The sequence below is a fragment of the Acipenser ruthenus genome, chromosome 32 (genome assembly GCF_902713425.1).
Source record: "Acipenser ruthenus chromosome 32, fAciRut3.2 maternal haplotype, whole genome shotgun sequence".
Taxonomy (NCBI): Eukaryota; Metazoa; Chordata; class Actinopteri; order Acipenseriformes; family Acipenseridae; genus Acipenser; species Acipenser ruthenus.
This window is the reverse complement of record NC_081220.1, coordinates 1,072,186-1,088,591: the sequence shown is the minus strand read 5'-3', so window position 1 is coordinate 1,088,591 and position 16,406 is coordinate 1,072,186. Positions and strand designations below refer to the sequence as shown.

Genomic DNA, 16,406 nt, shown 5'->3' with positions numbered 1-16,406 from the left:
ACACACACACACAACCTGAAAAGCAAACTTTATACTGAAGGGAAAATAAACACGTAAAGAAACAGAAATGAGCTCAAATTCAAATAAATCTAAATCATTTCCTTGTGTCGTGACCCTGCCTTCTGACGACCCCCCACAAATCCATACACCGTTATTAAAACAGCCCATCTCAGTTGTATTGTGTAATGAATGGTAAAGGGCCAGATATGTCATTGGACTCCGCTGACGAGGGGCAGCAGTAGGTTTAGTGGTTACTTGTTTATGCTCGTCAGATGATTCGGCCAGGAGGGACACAGACCTGCACTTGCTCAAGGCAGACATATTTTAAACTCAAGTCTCATTCTGTATCACCAACACTGCATTGCCATGAAAAACTTGACTAAACCATCTTTGGAAACACTGGTATTAAAATATTGTATATGTACGAATCTTGCAAAATTAAAAAAAAAATAATAATAAATATCGGTAGTTCGATACAGCCTCTTTTCTTCTATACAATATTTTATATAATTCTATGCATTTCAGTGGGCAGTTCTAACCGCAAGTCAGACACACCTAAATTTTTCCCGGTCTTTCCCCACCAGCTTTTTGTCACATAATCTGGCCAATCAAATGTTCCATTAAACATTTTAGACTCGCAAGTAACCAATCAGAAGCAAAGCATTCGTTCTGCCCCCAGAACAAACTTGGTTTCCAAAAACTCAATTGAACCGGACGCATCATTTTAAAGCGCAAGTATTGCGGCGGGTTTGAGTTTTGAAGATTAGTAGCGGGTGAGTTGTTAACCATTTCATAAAATCCTGGATTTATATTGGTCAGTGATATAAGAACAAGCAATTAAAGTAATTGTGTGCTTTCGTAATATTACTAACCTGCAACTAAGCAAATGTAACAGTCTGGTGATTCAATGAACTGTAGCGCTTACTCGGTGGGAACCTTTGTTACAGGGAGATGGGGTCTGGTAGGAAGATGTTGGAGAGCGGGATTCTGGGAAGAGCTGAGTTCGTGGTACCGGATGTGTGATTTTCAATAAAGTGTGTTCATTTAGAAGTAATACACAGTGTGAGTCTAATCGTTTGTGGAAACCCCCCAATCTATAACACTGCTTGTACGAGAGCAGCCTGTTTCCTGTTTGTGTCTGAATACAACATGTAGTCAAATGTTTGCGCATTTTCTGAAACGTTAGTATAAACTACACGTTGACAATGTAATCCATGTTTAATATATATATATATGTGTGTGTGTGTGTGTGTGTGTGTGTGTGTGTGTGTGTGTGTGTGTGTGTGTGTGTGTGTGTATGTCAATGGTTAACACGATTTCTGCTTCAGGGTTAAACCGAAAACTCGCCGAATTTGCAGGAGTGTTTTTGAATAGACGCATGCGCAATCAGTAATTTAAATTAAACATCTTCATGTTTTGTGGCGATTTAAAAGTGAAATCCACCTTAAGAGTCAGATCAGAATAATTCTGGTATTTTTAAGTCCACCTTAAATTCTGGAGTCTGAAAGTGAAATACAAATCCACTGCACTCGGGCGAGCGCTTTGACTGGGTGTGCCTGTCAGGAGCCCCCACTTAAACCTCTTTGACAGGACTTATAATATTTCTTTTTTTTTATTTTTGGCAGCTACCGAGCAGAACCCCATTTGATCCTGTGGACAGTTTAAAGATGGCATCAGTCCCGATTAAAGAGGAGCTCCCTAAACTTGAACTGGTCCCCATTAGACTGGAGTTCACTGGACTGTCTTCCCTCCCTATTAAACAGAAGCTCTGTGAGATGCCATCTGACAGCATCAAGTCGGAGGTGTCTGGGATTAAAGCTGAGCGCAATGAATTGGAGATCTCCCAGACAGAAGAACCCCTTCCTGTGAATGAAGAGGTGCTGGAAATGGTGTGTATTACTAAACTGGAACCCCTCCAGAGACATATATAGAACTATGTGTACTCTCTCGTGTTCTTATCATCACCCAAGATGATGGACCGAAATCTCACTTGAACTCTGCTGATTGTAGCTCTAGATCTATCTATAGATATATATCTGTAGTTTTGACCGTAAAATAACAGAGTTAAGTGATCTTTAACAAAGAACCCATGAACGGGACCACAACACCAGAATGGTGAAAATGTAGTCACAGCAGTTATAAGATTTTCTTTTTTAAAGAATTATTTATGGGTTGGTTATGTATGTCAGACTGACTATAAGATATATCTGTCAGAAGTTCTCTACCAATAAATCTCTAGGCAAACGTATTCGACTGCATTGCTGTGTATACAAACTGTATAGGTATTTTGTTCTAAGTGCTTTCAATGTATTTCACGCTAGTAATGTGAAACCATTTTTCTTTTCATTTGTGATCAGCAGGGATGCCCTGACAACATGTCTCAAAACACAGGGGGGGTTGAGCCCCCTTTTAAAATGCTGACTTTGCCCGAGGGGGGCTGAGGTCTCACATACTTGACGCTGGTGGGCAGTTGCTATTCGTTCATCACATGAATTTTTTTTTTTAATAATTCACCATAATCCTAACAATCCTAACCGAAACTTCAAAGCACAGGCAACCTCCAAAACCCTTATTTTATTTTATCCCCACTGGATGAATGAAGTACATCCAGTACTTTCCCAGGCTTTTTGTAGAGTGTAGGTGTAGCGGTTGATCAAACACAACAGGGTGATGATGTGCACATTGCAGAAGTGTCACTGGTGCTTACATTAAAACATTTACAACTCATTCAGTTGGTGGGGTTCATAGATGTTCTTTGCATTCTTCACAAAATGTAAAAAATACAAATTCTCTGCCAAAATGCATATTCCGCATTTTTCCACAGTATTCTGTTATAAACAGATTTCTAGGATCCCTGGGGATTAACACCTACTTTGAGCAATCGATCAAATCAATCCATTTTTTAAATAAGTTGATCTACACAAAGTCTGACATGATTAAAGCATCATTTAGTAATTTAACAATGACTTCTTTTATTCTATCGACCCTCATTTTTGTACACTGCAGTTTGTTTGTTTTGAACTTCGGCTCCCTGCTGCAGATGGGTTGAACCCTATTTCAAAACACAAAAAAATGTTTTTTTTTTAGGACTGTACCATTAACGTCCATTACAAATATAATAGGGTGTTACATACTGTTCTATGTAAAATGCAGTGTCTGTTGTGGCATTGCAGTTTACACTGAGAAACATCTGCTGCAGAACCGGTACTGTGCCGCCACTGAACCACCTCGAGAGACGGGTCAGTGACAGAATAAAGTGTCTGCATTTTACCAGCATTTCCCATTGACACTGAAAGTGATTCCGCATCAGTGCCGCCACAGACACGGTGATTTGCTTCAGTGTAGACATGCCTCAGCATCAGTGCTAATCAGGGTCTGTGATGTGAAACCAGCCCTTAATCTTTTTTTCTTTTTTTTCTGACAGCTACCAAGCAGAACCACGTTTGATGCCTTGGACAATGTGAAGATGGAATCTGTCCCGATTAAAGAGGAGCTCCTTAAACTTGAATTGGTCCCTATTAGACTGGAGTTCACTGGACTGGCTTCCCTCCCCATTAAACAGGAGCTCTGTGAGACGCCCTGTGACAGCATCAAGCCAGTGGTGTCTGGAATTAAAGCTGAGCACAACGAACTGGAGATCTCCCAGACAGAAGAACCAGTTCCTATGAAAGAAGAGGTGCTGGAAATGGTGCATATTAAACTGGAGCCCCTGAAAGAGGAGGTACTCTTGAAACCAGGGAAGGAAGAATTCGAAGACTTGAAAGCAGCCCCCACTGAGCTGGGTCCGGTACACCTGCGGGAGTGTAGCGTGGTGCTGGAGAGAATCTATGTGAGAAAGCAAGGCTCTGGCGAGGAAGGCTCTCCCAACAGCACGCAAGGAGGTGGACAGGAAGACAGGAGCTCACATTCAGAGTGCAGTCCAGCAGGTGAGTGACTGACTAGCTGTGACATTGTCATTCTACACTGAGTGATGGCCACAGTGTGACTGAGGGGCTGAGAACAGATAGCAGGGCTCAACATTAGCATCCAGGTTCATTTTGCATACTTGTCTACACTGAAGCAAATCACTGTGTCTGTGGCGGCACTGATGCGGAATCACTTTCAGTGTCAATGGGAAATGCTGGTAAATGCAGCGACTCTCTCAAGGTGGTTCAGTGGAGGCACAGTGCCGGTGTGAAGCAGATTTTTCTCAGTGTGAACAGACACCACATTTTATATAGGACAGTATGTAACACCCTATAATGTGTGTAATAGATGTTACTGGTACAGTCCTAAAACTCCCCTTATTTTTTCGTGTTCTGAAATCTGGTCGTGCCCACATCTGCAGCTGATGACGGGGGCTGAAGTTCGAAACCAACTGTCTGACCAGCGTAGGCTACTATATTGTATATTTTATGTCACAGGTTGGGTAATAAATAGCTTAAATAGTTAATCTCACCTCAGAATATAAATGATAAAAACACAAATACAGTTAAAAATACCATATGTTAACAGCATTTCTGCTTTATATTATAAAACAGTTTAATTTATTAGAATAAGTTAGAGAGTTCTGGCTAAAATGGTTTATTCTTTAATTCAAATACTGTAGCCTACTGTTTTATGTGTATCATTACATGGAACAAAAAGTTTGAAACAAACTGTCAGTTTAACTTGTCTGAGTAACATACTGAAATGTGAGTTACCGGCAGGCTTTATGTGTTGTGCTCTTGCAGATTTAAAGAACAGAATGTTTTTGTTTTTAAAAAAACGAATCCCTATTTAATGTGTGCAGCATACAGTATATTCTTTTGAAGTGTGACACACAGGCAGCATGTTTTAACACTGCATGATCTGCCTTCTATGTAAATGGAGGTATGCTGCCAAATTGCAGCTGAGCCTGTAATATCGCTGTGTGAATGCCGTACTGAAGGGTCCTTTTTGTAGGTTTAATTTTTTGATTGAGTTTTTAAAAAATATATATGTATTTTTTTTTTACTAATTAAAAAAAGCATGCCATGATCAGGACCCATCCTTCAATAAAAGGGCCATTATGGCAGAACAAGTACACACATGAGGAAATACATCCACTCTGTCAGTCTGTGCATACAGTAAATTGGTCAGCAGAAATCAATATATTTTGGAGGTGATTATTGTGAAGAGTCTGAATCGGGATTCATTTCAAGACGTCATATACACAATTTGGGGGTGGGGCCCTCCTAGGCGGTCCCCTTGCTTGCCTTGCCCTAAGGCCGGCTCTGAGAGACAGTGCTAATCTCTGTAGCTGGACATGTACAAAAGTATTTAACAGCAGTTAAATGGACATTAACACATACCGTGAAACTTCTATTAAACAGCCAGGCATTTATTTACATTTCTCACGAGCAGACCAGCGCCTATTGGAGACCGCCGATTATTTGAGACCTGGCGATTATATAGACGAGGAAACTTTGGAAAATGAACAAGCAGAGATACAAATTTGTATTGTTAATATACTGTAATATTGTAAGGGTTTAAAAAGATTAGCCAACCAGGCATGGGTTATATAAGTGCAAACAGGCCACTTGAATCAAGCATGGAGGGTTTATTACAGTGAAAAGGGATACAAAACAACCGTGCCAAACTCAACCTTTCTCTTCTTAACTGAACTCTCCTGAACTGACGGTACAGTAAAAACAAGCTCTAGTTATACAAATAAGTAAATTAAAGATAGAAACTACTAGCACTTTTGTTTATAAATATAGATCAATGTTGTCTATTAATAAAGATAAGTAATGGAATAATAATAGGCCTAATACTGGTAATAATAAGTTCAATCCATCCCAGATATAGAATGCAGGTAGGTTAGGCTTACAGCGCAGTGATAATAATAGTTTTTTTTTTTTTTCTTATGGCTCCTGGTGGTGATGTCTCCGTTCAGTATATCCAAGTAACCATTTCCATAACCGCTTAATCCTTTATAGGGTCACGGGGAGTAACCATTATGTATTGTGATAACAGCATCTTCCAGATATTATTTCAATTTCCATTTAAATCATGATCTTATGTACACTTTGTATTACTAAACTTTGTACTTCTGCCCTCATATAATGCGTCTTTATTTTACGCATTGCAATTGAAGGTAACCTGGCTTCAAAACGATACAATTAAATACTGGTCTTTTTTTATTCTTAATAAAATTACCCTTTTTATTTGTTATAAATGCAATAAATTCAACACAAAGTGACACGATATACTGTTCAAAGCAAGAATTATTAAACTTAAACCAGAATGTATATGTTTGATGCCCTCAACACACACACTTCAAGTGGTGCTCCGCAGCCCTTGTGTGTTCACAAAGTCTCCTCGCAATTACCCCTGACCGCTCGTGAACCCACAATGCTATTCATGAGCTCCTTGACTAACGACGGTGTTTGGGAAACACATCAGATTTGACACGTTGCTGTTACGATGGTCGAGTTACTTTTGGGAAACGGCACCCTGGATAACTTTCGAGTTAGCCCTAATGCCGTTTAAACAATACATTTCTAGCATATTTTTCCAACTATCAACATTAATAAGCACAGTCAGCATTGATTATTTGAACATTTTCAACAGTAGTCTTTTCGAAACGAGTAAACACAAGTCTGTTTGCGGATCCTGGAGTAGTCTGTGGACTATGTGCTATCAGTGGCTTTGGTCGTGGCAATAATAATGGGTTTTTGTTTCAGAAATGAAAGCTGAAACACATTGAGAGTGGTCCAAGTTTATTCTCTAGTATATTGCAACCAGTAAGTTCCAGTGTGTTTTACATTGAAGGGATGAATTCGCAACTCCTTAAAGGGAATGTCCGATCCCCCCCCCCATTAGGAATTTTTCCACAGCAATGGATATTGAATGAAGTCGTTACCCAGCCTCCATGTTCGTCTTTCTTTAGGGATTTGACATCTCCAATCTTTGAATGAAGCTATTACCCAGCCTCCATGTTCCTCTTTCTTTAGGGATTTGACATCTCCAATCTTTGAATGAAGTCGTTACCCAGCCTCCATGTTCCTCTTTCTTTAGGGATTTGACATCTCCAATCTTTGAATGAAGTCGTTACCCAGCCTCCATGTTCCTCTTTCTTTAGGGATTTGACATCTCCAATCTTTGGCAAAGCAGCAGATGTTATGCTTTTTTGTTCATCAGTATTTTGTTCTGGAGGTACTGCCTGTATCAATTGCGGGTTCTCGCTTCCCCTCTATTAACATCACTGTGGAGTTATCCTCATTTGTTAATCACTGCTTCCACTAGATCTTAGTTCATAGCAAAGCAGTAATCGGCTTGTTGATCTCTCATTGAGGGATCCGGCCAAGGGTGTATTTCGGTGACTGCTAGCAGGCTCACCAATGCACACAGAACAGCAGCTTCTGAAATGAAAAATCAAGTGAAGGATTTATTCTTTGTTAATATTTGAAAACCCTAAATGTATATTGCATGCCTTTTGCCCCAACCTCCCCATTAAAATATAGGTCTAAGACTTTAATTTAGAATGTATTCTAGACAATATCAGCCTTTAAACAATTTGCACTAATCCGCATGAAACCATTTATATGTCGGCTGTTTCCTTGTTTTTACAAACCATCATATTCCCCTCGCCACATGTGTCTATAATTTCACGTGGTCCCGTCCAATTTGCTGCCCAAGGCCACTTTTGTAAAAAGTTTTTAATCATTAGCTTTTCCATAATCTCAGTCTACAAGCCATTAATTAGTTAATGGTTAAAGCAAAACTTGTTTTCTTATTACAGTGTCAATGTGTCTTACTTTTAAAATGTTCAGATTACTTTTAATTTTTGTAATATGAATTGCATTTATTCTCATGGATCTTTCTCAATGGTACTGGTAGATAAACATCGTAATGGACCTTCTCCTAAAGACCATCCACAGTAATTTATCAAATTTGGCTAATTGGGGTAAAACTTCAACATAATTTAATGAACATGTCCATAACTACCAGATTGAGTTAACAGCCAAGGTCTTTCAGTGTTTATCAAAAGTAAGAAATAAACAATTTAAATGATTCTTACAACAAAATGCTTTATGTGTTAATTAATTCTATGCAAAATCAATCACCAAATTCATGTTATTTTCTTCCTAATCACTTCTAAGTATTCAAAGTATATTATTTAAAAAGTGGGCATTGAAATGAGTGTGTGTGTGTGTGTGTGTGGTGAGAGCCTGTAGTCCCAGAATGCAGCTGGACATCTCTTTCTCTCCATTCTCACACAGTCCGTACAACACAGCTTGAGACCCCAAACACAGTTCAATTTATTGTAGGTTTGTTTGTCGAAACCATATTGTACCCAATTATGTAGGTAAAAATCGATGAAACAGTTAAGAGATTTGATTAACATTCCCAGTCCTCTAATTCACTCTCCCTCTAGAAGCTATAGTGTGTGCAATATGAAACTTAATGTTATGTTCTTCTTTAAAAGAGACGGCTATCTCTTACAGCGACCTTGTTGTTACCAGAGTTTTCTGGTAATTTTTTTTAAATCTTTTTTTCAAAAGCAATTCACATACACTTTGAACTTTTATATGTTTCCCATAACGTCACTCAAGCATTTTGACACTTGACTTTGAAGACTATGACTTTGGCACTGACTGACACTCGGTTCTCTTTTAAAAGCCCAATCATTTGACAACAGCCTGATCATATTCCTCCCACTTTCACAAAAGCCGTTCCGACAGAAAAGGCTACCTTCCTTCCCTCCTAATAACGTTTAACCTCTGGGCGGGAGGGTGGGAAAGTTAGTCCAGCCAACCCCGACCCTGACACCTGTCAAATACCAGACGGACATGGCTGCCTTTTCTAACCTGGACGCCCTGCCATCTGCTGCCCGCTGTCTCTAACTTTATCCTATTGTTGCCCCCTGGGCTTCTGTTAGGGGGCGCCCGTTTAACCCCCACATTTTCCCTTAAGCCCCATGTCCCCATGTAGCAGCACTAACCCATGCGGTGCAGGGCATAGGGTCAGCAACGCCCCCTCTGGTGGTTGTGGCAACCTCCACACTCCTGGCGGTGGCAATGCCCCCTCTGGCGGTGGTGGTAGCAGTGGCCACACTGCTGCTAGTAGTGGCAACAGCCACTCCTCTGCTGCTGCTGGGGCAAACGGCCACTTAGGCAGGGGTGCTGTCAGCTACAGACGCTCCGACAGGCTCATTTTCTCTCCCCGTGGGAACCATAGCTCCACCCCCTCTGGTTGACACGACTGCCATTCCCCCTTCCTGGGCTGGTGGTAGCTCCTCCCCCTGAGAATGCTGGGCTGAGAGCTCCGCCTCCTTCTCTGGTAACTGGGCTGGCGGAAGCTCCTCCCCCTGAGAATGCTGGGCTGAGAGCTCCGCCTTCTTTTCTGGTAACTGGGCTGGCGGAAGCTCCTCCCCCTGAGAATGGGGCTGAGAGCTCCGCCTCCTTCTCTGGTAACTGGGCTGGCGGTAGCTCCTCCCCTTTAGACTGCTAGGCTGAGAGCTCCTTCTTTCCTGACCAACAGGATGGCAGCTGCCTTCTTACTGGCTGCCGGACTAGAAGCCCCGCCGCCTTTTCCGCCTCTTCTCATTTTACTGGCTAATGGAACAGAAGCCCCTCCTTCTCGTCTCCTTTCTGTTCAGTGGCGGACGCAACCTGGAAGCCCCTTCGTCTTCCCCATCTCTTCACTCTGCGCCGCCCCTTGGAAGCTCCCGTCCTCGATCGGCAAAGGAATAGCCTGGATTCGAACTCGCGACTTGCAGGCTATAGAGCGCATCCTGCACTCACGTGGAGCGCACTCTACTAGATGCGCCACTCGGGAGCCCCCCAACATAGGCAAGCTTAACTGTATGTACAGTCCCTCTCAGGAAATCAGCAATAAACAACTTGACTCCCTGGTCTTCGCAACCAGAATGGGATCAGGACCATTATACTCTGTATAGTACAGGGTTGCCAGATTTCTACAGTGTTTATAGCCCAAAGTCACTTCAAAACTGGCCCAATTTGTTTTTTTTTTTTTTACTGAAACCAAGCTTATTATTATTAACATGTAGCCCTATCCTTTAATGCTGCTACTGTTTCCCAAAGAAGAAAACAGTTCAATCTTTTAAAGTTATGCCACCAATCTAATTAGATGATCACATCAATTACATCAATTAAACAGCCACATCAATTAAATGCACCTAACAAATTGCAAAAAAGAGCCAACAGCTTGCCTTTTTTTAAACACAAAAAAGTTAAGTTAATTGAAAGTATGCCCCATGCATTGAAATAACACATAAAAAACATTTTTAACTTCTTACCTTCAAACTCCTCGTGTATTTATATATAATATTTTAGTTTCTAAAAAGCTCCTCTGAGTCGGCACCATCTTCTGCATTGTTTGCTTCGTAGATGTCACCTGTAAACAGTGACAGCATTGCTTTGGATGGCTGAAATTGGTTGCAGCAACACTTATTACGCTGCATATATGCTCTGACCCTAAGAATGTTTTCCAACAATTTCTCTTGCATGCGGGTCCTTAGTTTGGTTTTGATTAGGGCCATTTGTGAAAAAGCACGTTCCACTGATGCATTGCTAAATGGTAGGCCTAAAAGAGATAAGGCAAAAAGACCAAGTTCAGTGAAATCTTTATCACCAGCTGCATCGGTGTGTTTAGCCACTTCAACCCAGAACTCTTTAATTTGGCTGTCTTCAGTGTGCTCCCAGTGTACATTGTTCAAAGCTCGCCATTGCTGTTCGAGTTTGCCAAGATCTCCATTGTAAAGTGGCAAAAATGATAAATTTGCCAGCTGTGGCTTTTTGAAACTGGGTACAACAGTTGGGCTGAGAACGGTAAGTGACTCAAGTTGCTGGATATTGGGAGGCAATCTTTGTTTGATCTCTTTCAGAAACTCGAACATGTAATCTCTGCATCTGCGTTTGATATCCTGTGCTTTCTGAGGTTCGATCTTTGATTCTGACAGTTCTAACTGGAACTTGATCCCGAAGTCCACTGCTGAAAGTGGCAAGCTGTTTCTGTCGGACGTTATGTCAAAATCCATTACAGATGACCATGTTGGAAAATCGTGAGGTTTCATGATTCGTTGGATCAAACTGCGGTAAAATGTCATTAAATCAGCAAGAGGTTTCGCTGGATTGGCACTGTCAGGCTGAAACAGCTTGTTTATTCTGTTAACCTCGGTGACAAGGGGCTGAAGAAAAACCAGATACAATCTGTTTACGCGGTCTGAATGCATCTGGTACAGCAGTTCAGCATTGTAATTCCTTTCCCTGCCCTTTTGTAAGCTGAAAGTGCAACTTTAGCTCTTCGTATTGAGAAAGCACTCGATCAACACACTGGCTAATTGCAAGCCATCTTGTGTCAGAAAGCTGCAAAATCTTCAGCGGGGCTTCTCCAACATTAATGGTGGCATAGAGATCGCGGTACTTCTTTTGACGCTGAGTGCTGTGGGAAAACCACGAGTACGTCTGTGATACCATGTACTCGATGTTTCGAGGAAGTACGTCCATTGCTTTTGATGCACAGAGCTGCAGTGAATGACAAACACACTTGTTGTACACAATTTTTGGATTCACCTCCCTTAACTTTGTTAGTACCGAATTATTTTTCCCACACATTGTAATGCAACCGTCTGTTGCCAGACCAATGCATCTTTCCACTTCCAATTTGTTTTCCTTTAAGAATTTGAACAAGGCTGTTGCAATGCTGTGAGAATCACCGGCTGGCAAGCTAACAATCCCGGCAAACGATGTCATGATACGATCAAGTTTTCTGCTGAAGTACCTGAACACCACACAGAGTTGCTTGTTTGCACTGATGTCTGTGCTTTCGTCCACAATTAGAGAGTGTGGCTCTTTGGCGATGTCTTCAAGCATCTCCTGATGAACAATGGGTCCGATGACACATTTTATAAGTGCTGAGCATTTTGTTCTATGAAGACTAATATCCTTCTGTGCAACTTCCCTGACTATGCATCCCACATGATCTACGGTGAGGATGCTGGAAAGGCAAGCAATATGGGCTGCCAGCTTCAACTCACATATTTTAACGGAATTGTCAACTTGTTTCTTAAATCCCGTGTCAAATAAGCTTCTTGTATTTGAATAGGGAGCTGCGTTTCTAATATGTTTCTGTGTCTTACTGTGAGCTAACAGATCGCTGTGATGTGCTCGCACTTCACATTTACAGTACCTACACGCTGCTTTTGAGTCATCGCCAGGTACACGGCTAATCCATTCTTGTAACCCTTTTTCTTTCTCAGTCTTTGCAGTATTTTTTCAGTATTTAGATTACTTCTTTATTTTTCCTGCTTTTTAGCGGTTTCGATGTTTCTACCCTGTTTCTTAAAATGGCTGCTTTTCACTGTCAATTAACACAATCGTTCGTCTCTCACGCCTGTTCACTCGCATGGTCATGCGCAGTGGTGGTTGTGGTCATGCGCAATATGTTATTTTATTGGGAAACACAGTTTTACGTAGTTTGTGTGCACTGCGGTGGGTAGGCTGCAAAAGTTTATTCATTTTTAATAGTTATTCTTTTTTATATGTATAAAGTAAACTAGCCCAAAAAACCACGAGACCTCTTGAAAGTAGCCCAAAAAGTAGCAACCAGCAACTCCTAAATATTTCCCGCGGCTGTCTTTTTAAAGGAAAACCGCGGACCTGGCAACTCTGGTATAGTATTTCAAACACCCAATCTCTGTCTACTTTACACCGCCCCTTAAATCTGTTTTTCGAAAAAGACTAAAAGTTCTAGGCTGACTCTCCTGATCAAACCTTCCGAGATCGGCACAGGGCCCCAGAATCAAAGTGCACAGATTCCTCTTAGAAATTTATAGCTCTGTTACCCCCTACAATCTCCCTATCCTAATCTAGCTGATCGGGCTAGTATTAATAACAGATAGGTACCTATTGCGACCCTTTTTGACAAATAATAAACAATAATCAACAACACCAGAAAAAACAGTATAGTAGGTTACTATTCCTGTGATGAATAAATTAAACGTATACTCACTCATCCTTAGTTGTCCTCTAAAGTTCAGTTAAAGAGAAGTTAGAAGGTTCCTTCATGCGTTCAGATGGATGAAATCAAATCAGTTTTGCAGCCTCCCTGGTGCGGACTACACTACAGTTACCTACACTACCTAACCCAGAAAAGGTCATGAAACGACATAATGAGGAAGGAACATTTGCTGCATTTCTTACTTAAAACAGTCTCTGATTTTTCTCTCCTGTTTGTTTTTTCCAGGTTCCAGTCCAGCAGTTCAAGCAAGGACCCAGTTAAGGAATTTAAAAATACTGAGAGGAGAGAAATTAAATACCAGAGGAGAGAAACCGTATCGCTGCTCTGACTGTGGAAAGAGTTTTAGTCTCTCAGGAGACCTTGTGATACACCAGCGAATTCACACAGGAGAGAAACCCTATCGCTGCTCTGACTGTGGAAAGAGGTTCAAGTCATCAGGACACCGTACAGCACACCAGCGAATTCACACAGGAGAGAAACCGCATTGCTGCTCTGACTGTGGAAAGAGTTTCAGGAGCTCAGGAGACCTTGTGATACACCAGCGAATTCACACAGGGGAGAAACCCTATCGCTGCTCTGACTGTGGAAAGAGGTTCAACTCATCAGGACACCGTACAGCACACCAGCGAATTCACACAGGAGAGAGACCGCATTGCTGCTCTGACTGTGGAAAGAGTTTCAGGAACTCAGGAGACCTTGTGATACACCAGCGAATTCACACAGGAGAGAAACCTTATCGCTGTTCTCACTGTGGGAAGAGTTTCAGTCTGTCAGGAAATTTTGAATTGCATAAGCGAACTCACAAAGGAGAGAAACCATATCACTGTTCTGACTGTGGGAAGAGTTTCAGTCGGTCAGAACACCTATTAATACATCAGCGAATACACACTGGAGAGAGACCGTATCACTGCACTGACTGTGGGAAGAGTTTCAGTCGATCAGGACAACTTGTAACACACCAGCGAATTCACACAGGAGAGAAACCATATTACTGCTCTGACTGTGGGAAGAGTTTCAGAGATTCAGCAGACCTTAAAAAACACCAGAGAATTCACACAGGAGTAAAGCCATATCACTGCTCCGACTGTGGTAAAAGTTTCAGTCAGTCAGGACAACTTGGAAAACATCAGCGGGTTCACACAGGAGAAAAACCGTTTCATTGCTCTGACTGTGGGAAGAGTTTCAGTTCGTTAGCAAACCTTGTTTCACACCAGCGAATTCACTCAGGAGAGAAACCGTATCACTGCTCTAACTGTGGGAAAAGTTTCCGTCACTCAGCATCCTTTGCTGTACACCGGCGCATTCACACAGGAGAGAAACCGTATCGCTGCTCTCACTGTGGGAAGAGTTTTGGTCAGTTAGGACACTTAATTTCACACCAGCGTATTCACACAGGAGAGAAACCGTACCGTTGCTCTGACTGTGGGAAGACTTTCAGACGGTCGGGACACCTTGTTTCACACCGGCGTGTTCACACAGGAGAGAAACCGTACCACTGCTCTGATTGTGGGAAGAGTTTTAGTAAGTCAAGATCGCTTGTTACACACCAGCAAATTCACACAGGAGAGAAAAAAAAAAGAAAATGTAAATAATGTTCCTGCATAAAAATAACTTTTATCCATTTTGCTTCCTGGCATTTCAGCACAGCAGTGTGCTGCTGAATAGTGTGGCTGCCCAAGCCGAGGAGACAGTCAGAACAAATCCTTAAATGGAATTTACTAGTGTAACGACCTCGCCCTTAGCACAAAGCCAACCACTATGGAGCGATTACCTCCCTATATTAAATATATCCCATGACAAAAACAAGTTAGACAAACAGCTGTTTGAAGGGGTGATCTCAAATGCAAAAATCCAAGTTAGGAGAAGCAATTAGGCCAATCTTGTCAAGCAAATAGGCACACTTGGAAAGGTGCTGGGGCCCAAGATTCACACAATTCTTGCTTCTAACTTGGCGCCTTTCTTTATCGCTTCGTTCCACTTGAAGTGCTCTTTGTATGACTTGAAGTGACTGAGACACACACTCACATTGTAATACGAAAGAGATCATTTCTGATTGGATCAGAATCTGAGTGCTCATGTTCAACACTGTTTTTTTTCCATAAATAGAGCTATTAAAAAATGATATGTCCAAACTACAAAATAAAATGTGCAATGCAAATTTAGGACACAGTGTAAATGCTCTTATTGGAAGTCCAGGAATGCTGAATTCAGCTCCATCGATTGCTATGAGCTACAGCTGTATCACAGAGCAGCTCTCCTGGTAAACCCTTTGAAGGAGGAAACAAACTGCTATTGTTAATTATTTTGCATAGAATGGCACAAGGCAGCTGTAATAGAGTAAATGTAGATGCGCTTTTAGACTGTGTGTTGCTGCTAGCCCCACCCTGTGCAAATTCAAAGTGTAAAACCAGATAACACAACAAGCAGGGGACAAGCTAAGCGATGAGCTGTATTTGATTAGGGAAATAAAAGCTGTTTACTTTGACTATCTGCGTCAGTCTGGGTTCTTATAGAAATCAAATGTAAGACAACAAAGATACTAGAAGTGTCAGGGGTGGAAGTTGCAGATGTTGAGATATTAGAGTCAGTGTTTCCCAGCATGCATCACTGTGAGCAGCTCCTTCCTCCAGACACAGTGTTTAGATGACTGGGTGTGAGGAGCCTTGTGTTAACAATGGGAGAACTGGGCTGACTGGGGAGCTCACTGCTACGGCCTACTTCAATAGTCTTATTACTGTGTTGTTACATTATGGACAGCAGTGGTGCTCTGGCTCCCTCTTGTGGTCACTATTAATATCTGCTCTGTGTCTCTCGGAGGTCAAATTAATTGCTCTTTGTCATTAAAATGCTGCTTTTATCATCAAACTCTTTGGACTACTTTTCTGAGTATGAACACATCTCTTCTGTATGCAGGTTTTTAAATGATGAAAACAAGAAAAAGAATGAAGTAAAGCAAATAGATTCTTGTTTACTTCACTCACATTGTAAAGTAATAGCAGCACTAATGTCCCCCATGGTGGGCTCTAAGACTAGATCATTGACCTGGTCTTTCTTTAAATGACCTTTCACGTTGGACACATTCAAATGTCATCACTGTCATTAAACAACATTTTACATTCATACTGAAATTATTTTATTAATATTGCTTACTTCATAAAATAAAAAAAATCTTATAAAAATCATAAAATTCAGGGGCTCCCGAGTGGAGCATTCAGCAAAGGCACTGTGCCGGAGTGCACTATGTGCCCTAGCCCGGAGAGCTCTGGTTTGAATCCAGGCTATACCACTGACACAGCCTCATCAAACCCACCTCTGTGCAGTCCGACTGTAGCAGCTCTGCAGCTGTTCTCAGCCTCAGCCCCTGTGGTTACTGTCTATGAGCCAGAGCAGTTCCTGCAGAGCTGAGGGAGGTTTTTGTA

At 41.6% G+C, this 16,406-nt stretch overlaps 1 protein-coding gene across 4 annotated transcripts; it reads left to right on the top strand.

Moving 5' to 3' along the window:
* The first annotated feature begins 663 nt into the window (after positions 1 to 663).
* On the top strand, positions 664 to 15,472 carry LOC117395340 (zinc finger protein ZFP2-like). 4 transcript variants are annotated; one of them, XM_059006309.1, is made up of 4 exons: positions 664 to 773; positions 1,626 to 1,889; positions 3,425 to 3,926; positions 13,213 to 15,472. In XM_059006309.1, the coding sequence occupies exons 2-4, from the start codon at positions 1,668 to 1,670 to the stop codon at positions 14,577 to 14,579; spliced, it is 2,091 nt and encodes a 696-aa protein (XP_058862292.1). In that variant the 5' UTR covers positions 664 to 773; positions 1,626 to 1,667; the 3' UTR covers positions 14,580 to 15,472. The 4 variants fall into 4 exon arrangements, with proteins under 4 accessions (XP_058862292.1, XP_058862291.1, XP_058862290.1 ...); XM_059006308.1 differs by lacking the exon at positions 664 to 773 and adding an exon at positions 885 to 1,034; XM_059006307.1 differs by lacking the exon at positions 664 to 773 and adding an exon at positions 885 to 1,062.
* Positions 15,473 to 16,406: the final 934 nt, after the last annotated feature.

Coding starts and splice junctions, on each gene's coding strand:
- LOC117395340 (XM_059006309.1), top strand. CDS start 1,668: ATGGCATCAGTCCCGATTAAAGAGGAGCTCCCTAAACTTGAACTGGTC. Junction 1,890..3,424: donor ATGAAGAGGTGCTGGAAATG/GTGTGTATTACT, acceptor TTTTTCTGACAG/CTACCAAGCAGAACCACGTT. Junction 3,927..13,212: donor TTCAGAGTGCAGTCCAGCAG/GTGAGTGACTGA, acceptor TGTTTTTTCCAG/GTTCCAGTCCAGCAGTTCAA.